This window comes from Dicentrarchus labrax, unplaced genomic scaffold, assembly GCF_905237075.1.
Source record: "Dicentrarchus labrax unplaced genomic scaffold, dlabrax2021, whole genome shotgun sequence".
In the NCBI taxonomy this organism is placed as follows: domain Eukaryota; kingdom Metazoa; phylum Chordata; class Actinopteri; family Moronidae; genus Dicentrarchus; species Dicentrarchus labrax.
The window spans coordinates 25,659,760-25,677,458 of NW_026136702.1; the positions used below are offsets into that span (position 1 = coordinate 25,659,760).

The following is a 17,699-nucleotide window of genomic DNA, read 5'->3' on the forward strand; positions in this document are numbered from 1 at the left end:
CACACTGGCCATGCCAACACAACAACCTCACACTACACCGCAAATAAGTGCAGGGGGCTTGCAGAGAGGAAGGTTAGGTGGGGAGCAAAGCAAGCGGTTATAATGCTTGAGTCATTCTTGACATTGGGAACTAAAATATTCAAAACTCAAGGTTCACTCATTTGTTTTTCAGGCAGTCATCCACTTCCTTTGAGCCATTCTCTAATCACGGGTTCAAAGTATACAGAGTACCCTAGTACCCCTGGACCTAGGGTAAGGAACTGGAAACCAAGTGACAACACTGACCAGGAGTCAGTGGACAACCGCAAAAAGAACAAGGTGGATGCCAGAGTCTGTATTCATGGGCTTTAGAGAAAGCTGGTGCACCTTCAGTTTAGAATATTTTATCACAGATGTGGTTATAATGCTGTTATTTCTCAGTGACCACCTTTATCTGTAGAGCAAGGCACTGGGAGGTAAGTGACACTGATGTAGTTGTTTATATGCTAATGCTCCTGGATCTCTCAGTTTTGCAGGACTTGTTGTCAAAGATACTCCAGCTTGCTTAAATTTGGCTTTAAATTCTCATTGGGTAAAAAGAAGTTGCATAACTGTATAAATTATAATTGTTTATATCTGAAATGAATGAACGTAATTTTGACATTGATCTTTCCTGCAGCTTCTTTGAAACAGACTGTTGAATCTGTGTGTTATACATATGAAGCCTGTCCACTGACCACAGCCAAGACTAAACAAACTCAAATAAAGAACATTTACAATGAACACAGGATATGAAGAAAATAAATACATGTCAATGGCTAAAATAAATATGTCTGGTTGCTTCACATCCTGAATCTGTTTCCCTCATGCTACTTATCTTCTGGAACTCATAAAATCAATTTCCTGATTGCTACAGGTCGATGTTTTATAGAGGAGACACCTGCGTATGGAAATATCCATTATCATAGAGGGCGACAGGTTTCCATGGCATGACAGTTAATGTGTACAACAGTTCATGATTTGTTTGCACACGTGGTCTGACTTAGAGAAGTTCCCAACATAAAGCTCTGGCCTTACTTCAGTCGCTCAGCAATCAGTGTTACTGTAGGAGAACACAAGTGTACAGTAGCTCAGGACCAGAGATCTCTATTCTGAGATAATGGAGAACATCCATCCACATCAGAGCCATATGTTATCATTCCTCCTCTGCACCATAGTGCAGAATGTGTCCAGATATGATTTATGTCTCTGGACATGTTATGCTTCTCTCAGGGGTTATACACACATTGTTATGGATAGACTGCAGTTGCCAATAGCTGATAATGAATGAATTCTGCACAATTTGACCAAATTCATGACCGAACAAATCTAAAAAATATCCTGCCATAATTTTATTCTCATCATGATGATGAGAAATAGTCAATACTGATATAAATTGTGCAGTATGTTAGTCCAGTTTAAGTTTTCTTTTTGGGACAGCTAATAGTGCTAAACCTCAAACTGGCCCTTTTTCCTCCCCAGGGCATCAAATACTGACATTTGGTGATGCCCCTCTGCCTCTCATACAAACGCACAAGATGTGCCAGGCTTTAATGTAATTCCACTGTAACCCATCCACATGCAGGTGACGTAGTGTAAACAGCTAATAAGGAGAGAGCTGGGGTGCATAGTTGGGTCAGACAACAGGACTTTCACCTAGAGTCCGTGTCCCGTGTAAAGCCAAAAGTCAGGGTTGATTTATTAAAAAGTTTTAAGTTGCAAAATGTTATATTCTTGAAATCTGTCACTTGCGTCACGTCAATTAAGTCATGTAAAGTATTTATTTTAACCCAAAGCATGATCCTTTCCTAAACCTAGCTTAACAGTTTTGGTCCCTAAACCTAACTACGTAGTTTTGGTTGATTTTGGAAAATCATTAATTTCAAAGTCCAAAACTGGCAATAGGATGGATTGTTGGGCACAAGGTAATATTGCATAAGTTATGTTTTCCATTTTATATCTGTCACACTGTTCATACTGAGCAAATCTGCAACTTGGTTTAGTTATGTATTTCATCTATATCTGCACATGGCTGCTACAGCCTTTTTAAGTTCAGTAAAAACCAATTGGGTTAAAAGCTGGAGGTGTGGAGTTTGAAAGACTAGGCAGGGAGGGTCAAAGATAAAAATCAAGTTGCATTGTGAGAAATGTAGGATCCAGCATTTTTGGAGCCCAGACTAGTGAATGGCAGGATAAATTGGCCTCTGCTGCTTCAATTTTGATAAATATTTTTTAATCAGTCTCTTCTTAGTCCTTCAAGTGTTGCTTTTGACAACAGCATCCTTAGTTTGTGCTTTGCAATGAATGTAACACTTCTGCCTGTGTTGACCTTGAATGTTGACACTGAAGGTAAATCATTAATTCATATTGAATGTATTTGCAGGAAAAATGGTTGCATGAAGGGGTTTAATTGGGGTTTATTTGTTGTTTTTTGTTCAGCATTGCAGGGTTTAGTTGCCACAGAATAAAGGTCCAGTTAGACTTTTTTTTTAAAAAGTTGATTCATAAGTGAAATACAATTTTTTTCCACAATAAATAGTTTTAAGGACTATTATCTGTATAAAAAAAAGCTTTAAATGAAACATGATTTTGTAGATAGCTTGAAACCTGAAAAAAATTAAGCATTTTTGTTTGATTTCCTGTTATGCATTATTGACAGAAAAGACCTTCAACCTTGAATATGTCTAAACATTCAGAAGCATTGGCAGCCAAACATTGGTTAATTACAGCATGGTGGCAGAGAAAGGTTGGGAAGGTTTTGGCGACAAATGGCGGCGGTAGGCATCCACAGGGAGGGCAGAGAGGAAGGGACAAGTAGGGGGCAGAGAGAATTGTACCTTGAGGCGTTTTAGGATTAGAGGGCTTATTGAGGGCATGTTGCGCACGGTGATGGGCAACATCTGATGGGGGCAGTCACAAAGCACAGGTGGCCAGCGGTGCAAAAAGGTCACAGGGCAAAGGTCACCAGGTGGCCAGGGAAAGGAAACAAGGTGAAACCAGGAGAACGAGGGAAGAAATGGGGGAAGGATGTGGAGGAAAAAGAGAAATAGAACATGAGAGTGAAAAGCAAGGAAATGGGAAAGCAAAGGAGAGAAACAAAGTTGAGAAAGGAAAGACAAAAAGAGTCACCAGCACAGCAAACTATGGGCCTGGAGCGGCAAAGGGGATGGTTGATGTACTGTGATGCTTCTTTATTTCAAAAGAATGTGAAAGCAAATTTTCTACGGTCAGAGTCTGTTGGTTCCATATCATCAATCATCCCCTATTCAGGATTTGTGTGCATCAATGTCCCCGTTAACAGCAAGCCAGGCCCCTAGATTGCAGCGGAGCAGAGGTGGGCGCCAGTCTTGCCACAAAGAGAGTACAGCAGTACAGTTACAGTGCACATCCAGACTTACTGTGGCCAACTGTCCAACACAGGGCTGTACAATACGTCGCTTCTGTTGAGATGACCAGCATGATCAGATACAAGTTCAGGAGAGGGTGGTACAGGTATGATCCCGCTGATAGCTAAATTTCCTCAGTGACACTGAGCAGAACCAGCTGCATGCAACTTGCCTACTTTTTACATAGCATACATATTTCCACAATTTTTATTTTGCAAAAGTGTTAGGAAAAGACTACCTTCACCCAGTACCTGAAACCCACACAAAGTATTCACTACTACAACTTATATATTCCCAGTAAGTTTTCGATTGTACTTTTTAATGTGTGACCCTATTTTTTTCAAAAATCAGTTGAAAGCCAAATGCAACAATAGTGCTATTGCTATGGAAATATATACAGCATGTTTATAAGTAAATATAAGTAGGGGTATAAATGTTGTAAAAGTAGGCAAGTGTGCTGCTTTGTCCCTCACCATTTCCAGCTATCCACCACAACTTAAAACAAAAATAAATGTATGAAAAGTCAAGGGTTGCCAGAATAAAGTGAAATCAAGTTATATATGACAAGTTTAAATAATATGAAAATATTTGGTCTGATGTTGCCTATTGAGCTCAAATAGTAATCTTTATTCTTTATCTGTCAGTAGTAATTGCTTCTTTTGTTTTGTTTTGTTGTTTTTCTTTATCAGAAATTCTTCATGCAATTAATTACTGACCAAAATATATTTCAGATTCAAATAGCATAACATTGGTATAATGGAATATCATTTGAATTTAACTTTTCATTTTCCAAATGGCAAACAATGTGCCATTGAAAAAAAATCTGTCATTTTAATTTGTTGTTGTTTAATTGTAACTTAATTCTGTCATTCATCATGTGTACACACAGAAAAATGTTTTTTTCTAATTCAATTCAATGATTTTAATTTCAATATTGGCACCGTTTCTTCAGCAGTTCAATACAGTACAGTGCAGTACAATTAACCTTAATTCAAGTTACAATTAAAAGAGATACTAACTGCATGAACCAAACTGGTCCTGGTCCCGACCCAGTCACCACACTAATCTATTTTTTTTTCTTTTGGGTGGACAGCAGAGGGTTGAGGAGTGCCTTGGCTCTAGGGCACTGGCTCTCTTTGCGGCACGACTTGGTGACACCCCTGCTGAGAGTTATCTACCGGGGTGTTTGGAGGCACCCACAAACCTTCAACATCAGAGCCTGACTGGAGCGCAAGGCAGCCAGGGTTTTCAGAGGAAGATCCTGCACAACAAGGCCCTACACATCAGGGAAGTGGTCATTTCAGTCAGTTCTGGTAATGGTGGCAAGGAGCCATTGTCCAACCACACAAAATGTGAGTATTGTCAAATACTGCCTCTTGGTCAGCGGCCCTCTGCTTCAAAATATGACGCTGTAGGTACCCCTCTAGTGTCATTTCTGGACACACCTGCTGTCAAAGCCAGGTGACAAAAACCTCCGCATATGTAGGTGACAGATGGATGGCTCAAACAAACCTAGGACTTTAACCCAACAGACCACTATTGGTATCCTGTGTAAAACCAAAAGTGAACGGTTTCTGTAACACACATAAGTTAACTTCTGTAGCCTACTTAAGTTAAATGAGGTACACACAAGCTTTATTTTGAAAATCTAACTGACGTTGCATATCTATTCTTGCTTATTTGACCAGAAATTATGATGGGATACCTACAGTGTCAAATTAGAAGCCACTGACTAAGCAGCAGTATTTCACAAGTTGGAAGTGTGATCGGGTTGGATCACATCATCAATCTCACAACTTTGTGCAGAGCTTGAGTCAGTATGTGGTTAGCCTAGCTTATCATAACCACAAATCAAGGGAAAGAGCTTAATGTGAACATGAATGTGAAATAGTAAGTTATGATTTGGACATAATGGGGCTGTTACTGTACAAACCCACACAATAGAGAGAAAAAAACTATGGTTCGTCAAGAAACGGCTACAAACTACCTAACTACCCCTAAAATCCCAAAGTTTTACATTTCTCTTCCTGTACGACTGTAACAAAAAACTTACAGCCTGTTAATAGTCGGCTTTATAGTTTGACTGAGCAATGCTAGCTGTTTCCCACTGCTTTATGTCTTTTAGCTAAGCTAGGCTTATCACATCATGACCCCAGCTTTGTGCTTATGCACAGATAAAAGATCGATATCAATCTTCTAATCTCACTTTCGGAAAGAAAGCAAATTTCCCAAAATGTTGATCTGTTCTTTCAGCAATGTGGCGGCTGCTGAAATACACATTATACAAAAACACAACAAAACTTTTTTTTATCTTGCTGAAGATCCCTAAAGGGAAAACTCTTGAAAAACACTCATAACATTTTAACTCCACCTAACCCCAAATGGGTCTCACTATAGGTTTGAGGCCTGGGGATGTGAGCAGACACTGGGAATGGACCTCCCATACAGGCTGCTGCAGGGGGCTCTGAGAAGTATATGAAAAAACTAATTTAACAGGCATAAAACTTGTTAGAAAAGGGGGAACGGCCTTCCAAAAAACCCCCAACTTTCCAACTTTGATCATCTTAGCAGGAGCAGTTTAATAACTGAAAGGTTGAATTACGCTGGAAATGGACTTAGCTATCTGAAAAATCCCCCTTTACACAGGAGACTCTTATTCTTGGCACCCGCACACACAGGCTCTTATCACGTCCGACTGTATGATCCAGCAGCCCGCCAGTAACTGCCTTGTTTTCTCTCAACTAGCCAAACCCCAGAGACGGCCGGCCAAAGAACTGCACAGCTCCGCATGTGCTACCCATCATTGTGCTACCTGCCATTTGTCTGTCCAGCTTCTGCAGTAGTTTCTCCTCTTCCAACTACACTGTTCTATTCTGCTCTGACATTACACAACTGTACATACAGTAGGTTAACCTGTGAGAGATAATGTAACGTAGGGTGAATAACAGTACATTACAGGTTCAATTTGTGCAGATTAAAATCATTTCTGAGTTTTAACATAAACATTGATGATGAAGAGGCAGCTCTTGTGAAACAGTAATGAGACAGAATGTTTTCTTACCCTGTGTGTGTAGTCTCCACATACGCCCTGGAGAGAAAAGAAAAAGCTCCAGTCAGAAATGAGAAGACCACAAACAGTGGAAGTTTTCACACATGTTTACATTAATTAGTTATAATCAGTTTCAAATTAAAGGGGGAGTCCTCTTATTTGACACATGAAGATCAGTTTACTTGTCATGGGGAATGCAATAAAACCTCTGAAAACATTTGAATGTGTTTTGCGCTGCTCTAGAAGAGCTTGGCAGAGACTGATGATGTCAAAGTGATGTCATCAGGGTAATTTCATCTTGGGGTCAGAGACTACATATTTCAGTTCAGTTAGCCTGCGTTACAAACTAGGGGCATTACATTTAAAGGACTTGGTAGGGAGGGTTTAACGAAAATAAGCGATCATTTGCGCTATAGGATCCAGGGTTTTAGAGTTTGACCCTTACTAGTAATTAAAAGTCTGGATATCTGAACTTTGATTCTGATTTGCTGGAGTAACTTTAAAAATCTTTTAAAGGTTCAGGGTGTAGGATTTAGTGTCATCTATCAGACTGCAATACCCTCGCCTCTCCCTCCTCTTCCAACTTTTGGCCGCAAAACTTGCAAAAAATGCAAGAGGCATTATCTACAGCTACATTGTTTGGTTTGTCCCTTCTGGGCTACTGTAGAAACATGGTGGTCCAACCTGGAGGACTCCATAGAAGAGGACCCACTCCCTCTGTAGATAAAAACATCTCATTCTAAGGTAACAAAACTGCAACGATTCCTCTCTTCCTCTATATATAGGTGATTATACACGAATGAAAACGTACTTATTAATATTATATTCGATTTCTGACAATAGATCCTCCTAAATGATACTCACTTGACCTTTAAATTAAGGACCTGAGTACTTCTTCCTTTTTGGCTGGTTAACTAAAAAGTTTGTTACTCATTGTCCAAAATCGTCAAACTATTGCAAACTATATCTCACCTTCTCCCCTTTGGGTCCAGGTTCACCCTAGAAAGCAAAAGAGCACAGGTCAATGAAACAGAAGAGTGGTTGTGCAGTTAGTTTAAAGTATTAGCACAATATTATCTCAGGACTGATATCAGACTTACTGGGAGTCCTTTGGGACCACGCTGACCCTGAAAGACAACAGCAGCTCAGTAAGTCTTGAATGTGATTTCAGGATTGATTTGCAGCAAAGAATTCAACATGACTGAAGACAAATTCATCCTATTAACATGAGTAAAAATGTCAAGGTATCCATCAAGCTGATGAATTAGCTGTTACAGGAGTCTATTCCAATTACTTGTTGTGGACGAAGGCACTCAGTTTGACTTCCCATCAGTCCCTGGGGCGTGCCCAGCGCAAGTAGCTGTCAGAGCTGGTTGATTAATGAACTCAGGGAGAGGGCCCAGTAGGACACATCCAGTGCACCCCATGCTGGTGACCCCACAGGCCCAGCAGCTCAAAGCCACTTTGTGAAGGCAACAGCATCTCTATACATTTAGCAGACAAACCCTCAAAGCCCTTTTCAATAGTCCCTGACATTCATCAGGAAGGAGACTAAGAAACAGGAGCTCATTACGGGGCTATTAATCAACATTACACATTATTTCAACAAAGTTTAACCCCCTTTGGTCCCCTGAAAATGTTATCATTTGTACTGACATGGAGTTCATTGGATCTGGAAGGTGCAAACCCCAGAGCTTCGAAAAACAAACCCCAGTCTGACTTCCCCCCGTCTGGCCAGGAGTAATAGTACTCAACCAGAGGCATGTGAGAAACTACTGAAATCAGCAGAGGGAGTGATAAAAGCCAGAGCATCAACATCAGCTGGACAACATTGAAATGACCAACACTGTAACATCATTCAAAAAGAACAGAGCTCTTTTATCCTACAAATTTGTACTGAAGCTGGAAATAATTCCAAAGGGTGGTCCAAATTGAATTCATTTTCCACCTTAAATATACATATGTAATTTCTGTCATTAGGACGTCTCTCATATCCAAACAATAACAAAAGACAAAGTTTACTGATGTTGTGAGATAGTGTGGGATCATAGAAGCCCGTTTATCTACAGATGTCTCCTCCTCTCCAAAACAAACTGACACTGATTAAAACCGCTGTTTATTTTTTCTTGTCCGTTCTGGGCTACTGTAGAAATATGGTAGTTAATATAGAGGACCCACTCTCTCTGTAGATAAAAACAACTCATTCTAAGGTAACAAAAACACAACGATTCTTATATTCAGAATATACACTAATGAAAATATAGCTAAGAATATTATATTCCATTTCTGACAATAGATCCTGCTAAATGTTACACACTGGAGCTTTAAATGACACCCTTTGTTATCCATTGAAACTGACCGTTGAATGTAAACTTAAATAGTCTGTGGAAGATGGAAATCTCCATACTTGCTTTGGCTCTGTAATAGCTGAGGGTCAGCCAGGGGAAGTTATCTTCAGATTATTAGTTACAACAGTGAAAAGATGTTTTTTTATCTGCATGGCTAATAAATAATTGAATTATCTGAGAATACAGAATGTTAATGCTTGAGGCATTTAATAATCACAAGCCTCAGTAAGTAAAATTTAAATGTAGTGCCCATTTCAGTTAGTAAGAGTTTTACCTAACCCTGACTGAAAGCCAGAGTGTGGCTAACAGCTCCCATCTGTCTCGACCTTTTCCCTTCTGCATGCTACCCACTGTTAGCTCATTGCTGGGTTGCATAAATCAGTCCAGCACTCTGTTTTCCTTATGACTTTGAGGGTACAAAATAAACACGCAGCAAACAACAAAACAAAGTTCAACATAATTATGTTATATTTTCTTTGGCTTGTTGTAAATTTCATTACATGCCCAAGAAGTACATCAACGGTTTTATGAGCGCTTGACTGGTGGTAATGGTATTGTGGCGCAACTATGTTTATGAAAAATGTAAGGAATGCTTACCATGTCTCCCTTCGGTCCATTCTGTCCCTGTGTGAACATTAAAACAGTGAGTGCAGGTGGTAAAATAATTTAATCAATTTAAATTGATTTACTTGGAAAAACTTTGTAGAAATAGCCATAGCATGTTTAACTCCACCCTGTATGACACTAAGAGAGAATTCATTACAATAATGACCATAATCATTGTTGGCTTAATTATACTTGTTACCACAGGCAGTCACAGTTCTGGGAACTGAAGGAGCACTCAATTACTCAATTTTTTCACTTTTTGACAGGTACTTGGGGAAACTCACAGGTTTGCCATCCAATCCGATTGGACCCTAGGAAAGAGGAAGAGAAGGAGATGTTTGAACACATAATGGAAAGCAATTGCATTGCAGATTTCTGCACCATAAGCTGGCCCCATTATAGCATCAGTTTAAAAACTGGTTGTTTGGCTTAATGCATAACAATTAAGGTAAATTAAACTGTAAATGTAGATTAATTAAATGAGGTTGTAGTAAAATGAAATTTATATTATGATTAGCCCAGATGATACATGCAATATTGCAGCAATACTAGTGATTCAAATAGTATTGTAGTTTATTGTGGCCACCTATCAATCTGAGTGCATTGTAGCTGCAGCTGTAGCTGAGCAGCACTCCAGACAGTTAGCAAAGAACTCTTTTTTCGCCATTTCTGATTTTGAATGGCTTGTATTGTCCTTAATAGGAAATTAGAATAAATCACGATTTTTGTTTCAATACAAGATTGCCTACAACCCCGTTAGTTTGTATTTTTAACCTGTAGCAGATTCTGAATGACTGAAATGTTCGGGAACTGTGGAATAGCTTTCATGATTTGTTCCTAACTAGTTCCTTGGTAACTAATAATTACTAGTGTGTACTAAATCAGAAATGTCCAGCTTTTACACAAATCATCAAAGAATCCTTTACAATAAGAACGTGACAGACAGCATGACTTACTGGAAAGCCTGGAAATCCTCTTGTTCCAGGTTGTCCCTAAAGAGAAACAGAACAACAATCAGTGTGTTAGTTGTACCTTTGTAAGTCCTAAAAAAGCAGGTCAGTGAAAGAAGATACAGTCCTCTCCCCTGATCCCTCTACCGCACTGAAGTATTTGGTGAGTATTGAAATTGATTTTGACGTAAGGAGTGATACTGAAGACCCTGTGGAATACATTAAGTATGTGTGAGCATGCTCTCTCTGCACAGGAGGAAATTAGATGCTAGAATGGAACACTGAAAAGAAAAGAACAAAGAGTTCTAATCAAATAAAGATGTATGACTAGGGAGGGAGGGTGAATAAGTTCAATGAATGTATGTCAATGACAATTAACCAGCATACTCTGATGGTGGCCTGTCTATAGTTTTCTACTCTGCTTCTCAGACTGGCACAAGACATTTAATATCCCCGGGAAAATGAAAGAAGGGAAAATAAAGATGTAGGGGAAGACAAGGAAGAGGTGATTGTAACAAATGAAACACATAGTAGTTACAGGGAGCTATGAATGGTTTCTGTGCCCAGGGACGATTGGTCTTTTAGAACAAATGCCAGACACAAGTTCATGGTTTTTTATATGAGATTATATAATTTGACAAATCTTAACTCAAGAACAAAGGTTAATTTCAGGCTCAAATTTCAATCTTGTGAGCAAACTGTAACTGTGGTTCAAAGTTCTACAGAAAACGTGCTTGGATGATGAATTTAATTTAAAAAAAAATTTGTCAGACTAGTGAGTTAAGACTTTTCTTCTTTGTCAAAGTATGATTTCCAAGAGTTAACTTTCACGTTCAATTTTGAACAAAAACAAAAAACAAAAAAAGTGCTCATAAAAATGGGATATTCCATCTGAAGCCCATGAAATACTTTTGAAATCTTCTAAAATCAAGAATTAACTTTCACACTCAATATTTACAAACAACATGAAAAAGAAGCCCTAAAAGTGCTCATAAAAATGGAAAATATCCATCCACTATTGAAGACTATGGGATGCGATTGAAAGCTCCAGAAAAAAGTTTAAAAGTTAAGATACTTTTGGCTAATATAGTCATTCCAAAGTCAAGAATCACCTTTTACACTCATTGGCTTCCAAACTGGCATGGAAATGCATTTCAACAATTTGCATTGTAAACAAGGATTAATTCCATTAAAATGGTTTCCTTTGTACTGTATAGCGTGTGCTATTAAACATCATGTATATATCTCTGAAATATGACTTTTTTGCAGCCCATGGTCAAGCTGTTAAGTTGAAAACCTTTCTCACAGTGGAAAATAGTTTCTCACTAATCCATCTAACCCGGTGAAATGACAATGTGGCGAAGAAGCCAAAGCACTTGGCTCGTCTAAGCTGTCATTTCCTCTCGTTCTCCTCACCTCTCTGTTGAATCAACTCCCTTGTTCCATCTAAGGTCACGGCTGGAGTCTCCATGTCAATCTCACCTGCTGTGGTAAACTAGCTTCTAAGTGTTTCTGACTGACTGGCCCTGTAAGTTCAGGACTTGGCTCCTACTGCACGGAGCTTCCTCCGCAGCCTGTTATTCATCATTACCATCCAGGAAGAGTGGGCACACACCAGGTATACATTGTAGTAACCATCAATTAGCAAAACAGATGTGTGCTCTGCTTAAGTTGGCTAGACTTTTGGTTATGCCATACTTTTTTTAAAGCCATATTTTGCAACACATTGTCCTCCTAATAATGAAAAAGAAAACGAAAAAGAAAGACTTAACTCATTTTTCCTCCCAGGAATTTGGGTTACAATAAGAGAATCCATTAAGACCTGGTGTCTGGATAACTAACATTGACCGTAGTTGGACCAGGATGGGGTTTCTCACTTTGCTTCCTTATAAAACAAGCATGACTAATGATCCAATTTAAGGCCAAGTCACAGTTCCAACCCTCTTTAACAATGCTGCTGTTTCCTCACAGTCTGTAATTATACAGCGTTATTCTATCATTTGTGGTTTATTCACCCAGTCTCAATTATGATTTGGTTTGGCTGGGCTAACATATTCTTGAGCCTAGTGCCCTACAAAAGCCCGGAAAGAACAAGTCTCTCCAATTGTCTAGCTTAATCAACAGACCTGAGCAGTCTGTTGGTGTCTAGGAACCTGATGTGTTAAGCAGAGCTCTACTGAAATGGTAACTAATAAAAAGCTTGGCGTGCAGGATTGATTCAAGATAAGAGTTTTATTAGGCGTAGAGAGAGGTGAAGACACTTACAGGAGGTCCTCTTGGTCCAATGATAGACAGACCTGGCTCGCCTGGTGCTCCCTAAAGACAGATAGAAAGACAGGAAGAAAACATAATGAACTGATGAGATGGAGAGGGGATTCCACTTGCTTTACCTGTCATCTCTACAGATAATATTAGAGAAATTTAGCACTTTGATGAATTCCGCTGGCAGTTAATAGTTATAGCAGTCCAAATACATCCATGAGCATCTGTTCAACAGACACTGTGTGTATATCCAACACATTCTTACTCCCAATTTGTGAAATAGTGCCACTGGGTCAGTGGGCTTTCATCGTAGGTATCCCTATATCATCATTTTGAAAGTGCAGGGCTCCACAGTCAAGTTAGCAACAATAAATATGTAACGTCCGCAACTTCCAGTGAAGTAAATATTGTAAAATGTTACATAAACGTATGTGTATGTAAGTGTAACTTGCATAATGTACCTGGTGTAATGGTGCATTCGTTTTGTCTTGTAATCGCGACTTGCAGCTCGAGAGTGACGTCACATCTGTGTTTGAAAACGAGTAACCGCAGGTTTTTGCGTTCTGTTTGGCACACAACACGACGAGCTTGGTTGCAATAGGCAGTTTGGACGTTTCGTAACGTTTATAGTGATCATCTGGTTTACGGTACACCCACCACGGATTTCACATGTTCATTACATATTACACAACCATATCACACAGTCTGATATCTGAATATTACGTTTTGATTAACGTTACGCTACTGCTCTGCTTTCTGCTCAAGACTCGGCATTGTTGTCATAGCAACATGGAGCGTCTCTAGCCAATTTCAGCTGCACAAGCTACAAAATAACTAATTAGGCGTATTTAACACATAATAAGACTGTAGCAACATGCCTATAGGTAACAGTATACAGTGCTGTGTGTACGACTTCTTCATTTGGTTACAACAAAGACAAAAGTTCTTAAAATAGTAGAAAACCACAATGTTTACTACGTGTGATGCTCGGAGTAGCCATCTTCGTAACTGAACTCGGGGTCCTCTGAGTTCAGACGACTTAATGAGTCGTTTTATACGTCCTCGGGAGCGTTCTGTTTGCAACTTCCGGTTCGTAACTCAGGAAACCGACTCGCAGATCGAGTCGGGTGGACAAAACGAACGCACCATAACTTACTGTGTTACTTAAAATTGTTGACTTTTGGCTTCACATGGGACATGAACAGTGCCCTCTTGGGTTAAAGTCCTGTGTTTGTTTTAGAGCCTGACCAATATATTGTTGGTTGATATTATTGGCCGATATCCAATATGCTCTGATATGAAAACTGTTTTTTGTGGTAAAATATTGGTGTCACTGCAGAATTTCTCCTCACCAGAATGTGTGCTGTGATTTATAATACTGTGACAAGCAGCACAATTTCTTCCCTTTATAATCAGTATTGTTTCAAAAATCCCATATCACCCAGTGCACCTGCACTCACTGTTTTAATGTGTGGACTTCCTCACTCTTAAAATGACTTTGAGGGATACCTACAGCATCATAGTCTGAAGCAGAGGGCCTCTGGCCAAGCTGCAGTATTTGATGACTTCAGAGTGAGGCCGGGTTGGTACAGCATAAATTCCTCCTCTCAGTCGAAGTGTGGCGGACATGCAAAAAAAATGTCTTGTGGAGTCATACTCAAACTGCCTGTAAAAACTGTATAATATCTTCTGTGGCTCCAAGTCAAAGAAAATAATGATGACGTCATTGTTATGTCATCAGGGTTGTCCTAGATAGTTATGTCCTAGGGTTAGTCTCTAGGACCTAGAGACTAAACATTGACAAATTTTCTCATGATAGACAAACTTCTGCAAGCACCTGCCTAGTACATTTTGAAAATGCCTGCCTTTTTCCAAACAGTTTCCAGGGCGCAGTCATGTTATCATAACTCAACAGTGTGATTTAAAAGGTTAGCAGTAGAGTACAAACAGTGGAGTGCCTCTGGGCTCTGGATTTGGCACAAAATAACTGATTTGCACTGTGACAGCGGCAATTTGTGGCCCTCACTGCACAATCCCACAAACCAAAACAGGCCAGACTGGCCCAACTCAAGTTTCCAGCACCCTTATTAGTTTCTCTCCTACTGAAGGGAAAAACCAGTCACAAGGACAATTCTCATAGTCCCAGTCATCCATCAAGACAAAGGTGATTCTAAATACTTCTGAACAAATGTGTACTTATGGAGGCCAAGAATTTGTTTCTCACTCATGGTTTGAAGGTAGAGGTATCACTCAGGGGTTAGGCGGTGAAGATAATGATGGAAAGAGAGGGTTTGTGTCATCTGAGGCAGTTTTCAGTTACTCCCTTGGTTTTCTACAGCTTTAGTAGATTAGACAAGTGAAGATCTACAGATACACTTGTGCAGAGATTGGATTACTTTGGTTGTAAGGTCAAGGTAACAAGGCAAAGTTAGAATCACAACTAAAACCAGGACCCACTCAAAGCAAATACACACACATAAAACCAATTGCTGTGGAGTCACAATCAGACAAACTATGTAGATCTCATTTCCTTCTTAATTACATTTTCTCAAGCCCATAAAGAGTAGAGCGTCCATCTGCTGTGGGTTTCCTTGCAAAACCAATCCATCATGTCTTTCTGTTTTTTCTCTCAGCCGGGCTCAGCTTGCCAGTCACTTGCCCCAAACACTATCAGAACAAAAAACCCACAGAAGTCATTTGTTTGAAGAATTCAGTGTTCTGGAAAAGCTCATCTTCACTTCTTCTCTTCTTCACTTCTGTGCCTGCCCCACTCTTCCTTTCCTGGGGAAGATGCTTCCTTTTAAGAGATGATCTACAGCCAAGTCTGCTGTGCATAATTCCGTTATTTCTTGATCCTCTGTCCTGGCAGCTACTGTAAGAGACTATGCACACATGGGACAAATCCAAATCACACTATTACAATATTTTCCCTGCCTAAGAATAAAAAGGAAGCCAACAGATTATTTTGGATGCCAATATGTAGAGCTATGATCCAAAAAGACGCCACTGCATCGTCTGCTCCTCCGCTTACCGTCCTGGTGGTCAGGTTACTATTTCTGTTCTCTCATGAGTCAGGCCGAGACTGAAACTACTTTTGTTTTGACTGACTGATCATATTATGTTGCTTGGCTAACAACCACACTTGTCATTGTGGTATGACAGTCAGGAATGTGCTGAGTGTTTCCCCTTACGTTGCGCATTCGAGGCCACACGTCACAAATCAGGTTGCATTTGATGAGAACAAATCTGTAAATCTGTTTGTGGATTTGATACAGCTGATAAATGGGGATGTTATGATTGCTTTACCAAATGTAGAGGAACAGTTTTGAAGAGTTCAAATTTAACAAGCACTTTTTTTTTTGCCCACCTGGGAGCAGCGGAACACAGAGGGGACACACTTTTTGTCATGGGGAACATCTTAGCAAACAGTTGCCTCTTTACACATCCTGCAGACACAAAAATTATTATTCTATCGTTTTGGTCTCCTTTTACTTCTGAGAAAAATCATTAGCTGATAAATGTTCTGTTTCCTCCACCAGCTAGTTGCTAACCTTGTCTTCCTGTTGGAGCAGCTTACAAACTGGTGAAAGTCTGGCAGTGTGGAGTCCAGTGTCACGTGGTTGAAATCCCCGGAGATGGCGATGAATGCGTCTTGATGTTGTGTTTGCAGTCTTGCGATGGTGGAGTGTATGACGTCACACGAGGTCTCTGCGTGCGTGCGCGGAGGGACGTAAACAACAGCAATGGCGTGGGAGAACTCTCTAGGCATGTAGTACGGTCTGAGACCTACCTCCAGCAACTCAGTGTCTCTGTTGCACACAATCTCCTTCACCGTGACATGCCCCTGTTTGCACCATCTGTTGTTGATAAACAGTGCGAGTCCCCCTCCTTTGCTTTTGCCGCTGTGTCCACAGTCCCGGTCCGCCCTCACTGTAGTGAATACAGGTAGATCCACATTAGCATCCGGGGTGTTCTGGGTTAGTCCCTGCAACATCCTGTCCACCTCACAAGAGCAGCCAGCTCGTCCATCTTGTTGGTCAGACAGTTCACATTTCCCATCAATATCGACGGAACCGAGGGCTTGTACTTCCACCGCTTAGCCGCTAGCCTAGCCTTCACCTTCACCCCGGCTCTGCAGCCTCGGCGCCTCCTCCTCAGCTCCTCAGGTATGTGGTGGAAAATGCCGGCACGTCCCATTGTTTGGAGTGAAAGCAGCTTCTCCCTTGAATAAGCAAGATGTCCACCGCTATGTTGTCCGTAAAAAGTCATTGTATCCGTAGGATATATAAAGTTATACTCGGCTAGTGTAATCTACTGAGTTAAAAGTTTAAAAAAACACACTTAAAGTATTTAAAACAACACGACACGTACAGAGCTACTGGATAAGCGTCCTGCTCGCGCCGGCACCGGAAGTGACGAAGAAAATAGGCTAAAAAGGTAAAATAGGCTAAAAAACAATACAATAAGCTATGTTAATGTTAATGTAAAAAATGTTTGTTGGTGTTGCTGAAAATAAATTGCTCAACGTTTTGGGTTTTATGGTTAGGGAGAACAATGAATGAAGTTAGTGACAAGTGCATTTGCAAATTTCCTAATTGGTTTGGAACCTGCCAAGCAAAACAGAAAAAAGCATTGTTTTTCTTGGAACCATCTGTTGATGACATATCCTTTATTACAATGGTTCTGTTTAAAACTGGTGGACTGGTTTGTTAGACAGCACCAAGGTTTTTTCACGAACCGGGTCAAGAACCAATGTGCTGGAAAAACACAAATTGTGTGTATCCTTGGGGCCCTATAAATGTGTTGAATACATTTCCTTCCTCAGAGGGCATTTGCAAAGCCAATTTTAAAACTTGACTTGTCTTGGCATTGTTTACATCCATGCTAATTAGCTAACATTCCTTTCCTTGCCTTTTTGTTGTATTGGTGTATTTCCTGGCATGTTAATGCCACCCCTTGATTGGTGGAATAGTGTGCATTATTGGCATGCGTCCTTATGAGAACAAACAAAACAGGGACTCACTCTTAAAAACAGTGCTACATGGCACTAACACTCCACAGGGTACCTTTAAGTCTCACT

General features: G+C 40.1%; 1 protein-coding gene and 1 long non-coding RNA gene across 2 annotated transcripts in view; one reads left to right on the top strand and one right to left on the bottom strand.

Moving 5' to 3' along the window:
- The window catches only part of LOC127377137 (uncharacterized), a 417,826-nt gene that overhangs the window by 143,375 nt on the left and 256,752 nt on the right, over positions 1 to 17,699 (top strand). The window lies entirely within an intron of this gene.
- col13a1 (collagen, type XIII, alpha 1) overlaps positions 1 to 17,699 on the bottom strand; it is a 131,346-nt gene that overhangs the window by 36,268 nt on the left and 77,379 nt on the right. The window contains exons 7-14 of the mRNA XM_051423355.1: positions 12,623 to 12,673; positions 10,364 to 10,399; positions 9,692 to 9,718; positions 9,399 to 9,425; positions 7,554 to 7,580; positions 7,426 to 7,452; positions 6,466 to 6,492; positions 4,609 to 4,680 (exon numbers count right to left, since the gene is read on the bottom strand). Coding sequence (XP_051279315.1) covers positions 4,609 to 4,680; positions 6,466 to 6,492; positions 7,426 to 7,452; positions 7,554 to 7,580; positions 9,399 to 9,425; positions 9,692 to 9,718; positions 10,364 to 10,399; positions 12,623 to 12,673 — 294 coding nt within the window. The remainder of the gene's footprint in view (positions 1 to 4,608; positions 4,681 to 6,465; positions 6,493 to 7,425; positions 7,453 to 7,553; positions 7,581 to 9,398; positions 9,426 to 9,691; positions 9,719 to 10,363; positions 10,400 to 12,622; positions 12,674 to 17,699) is intronic.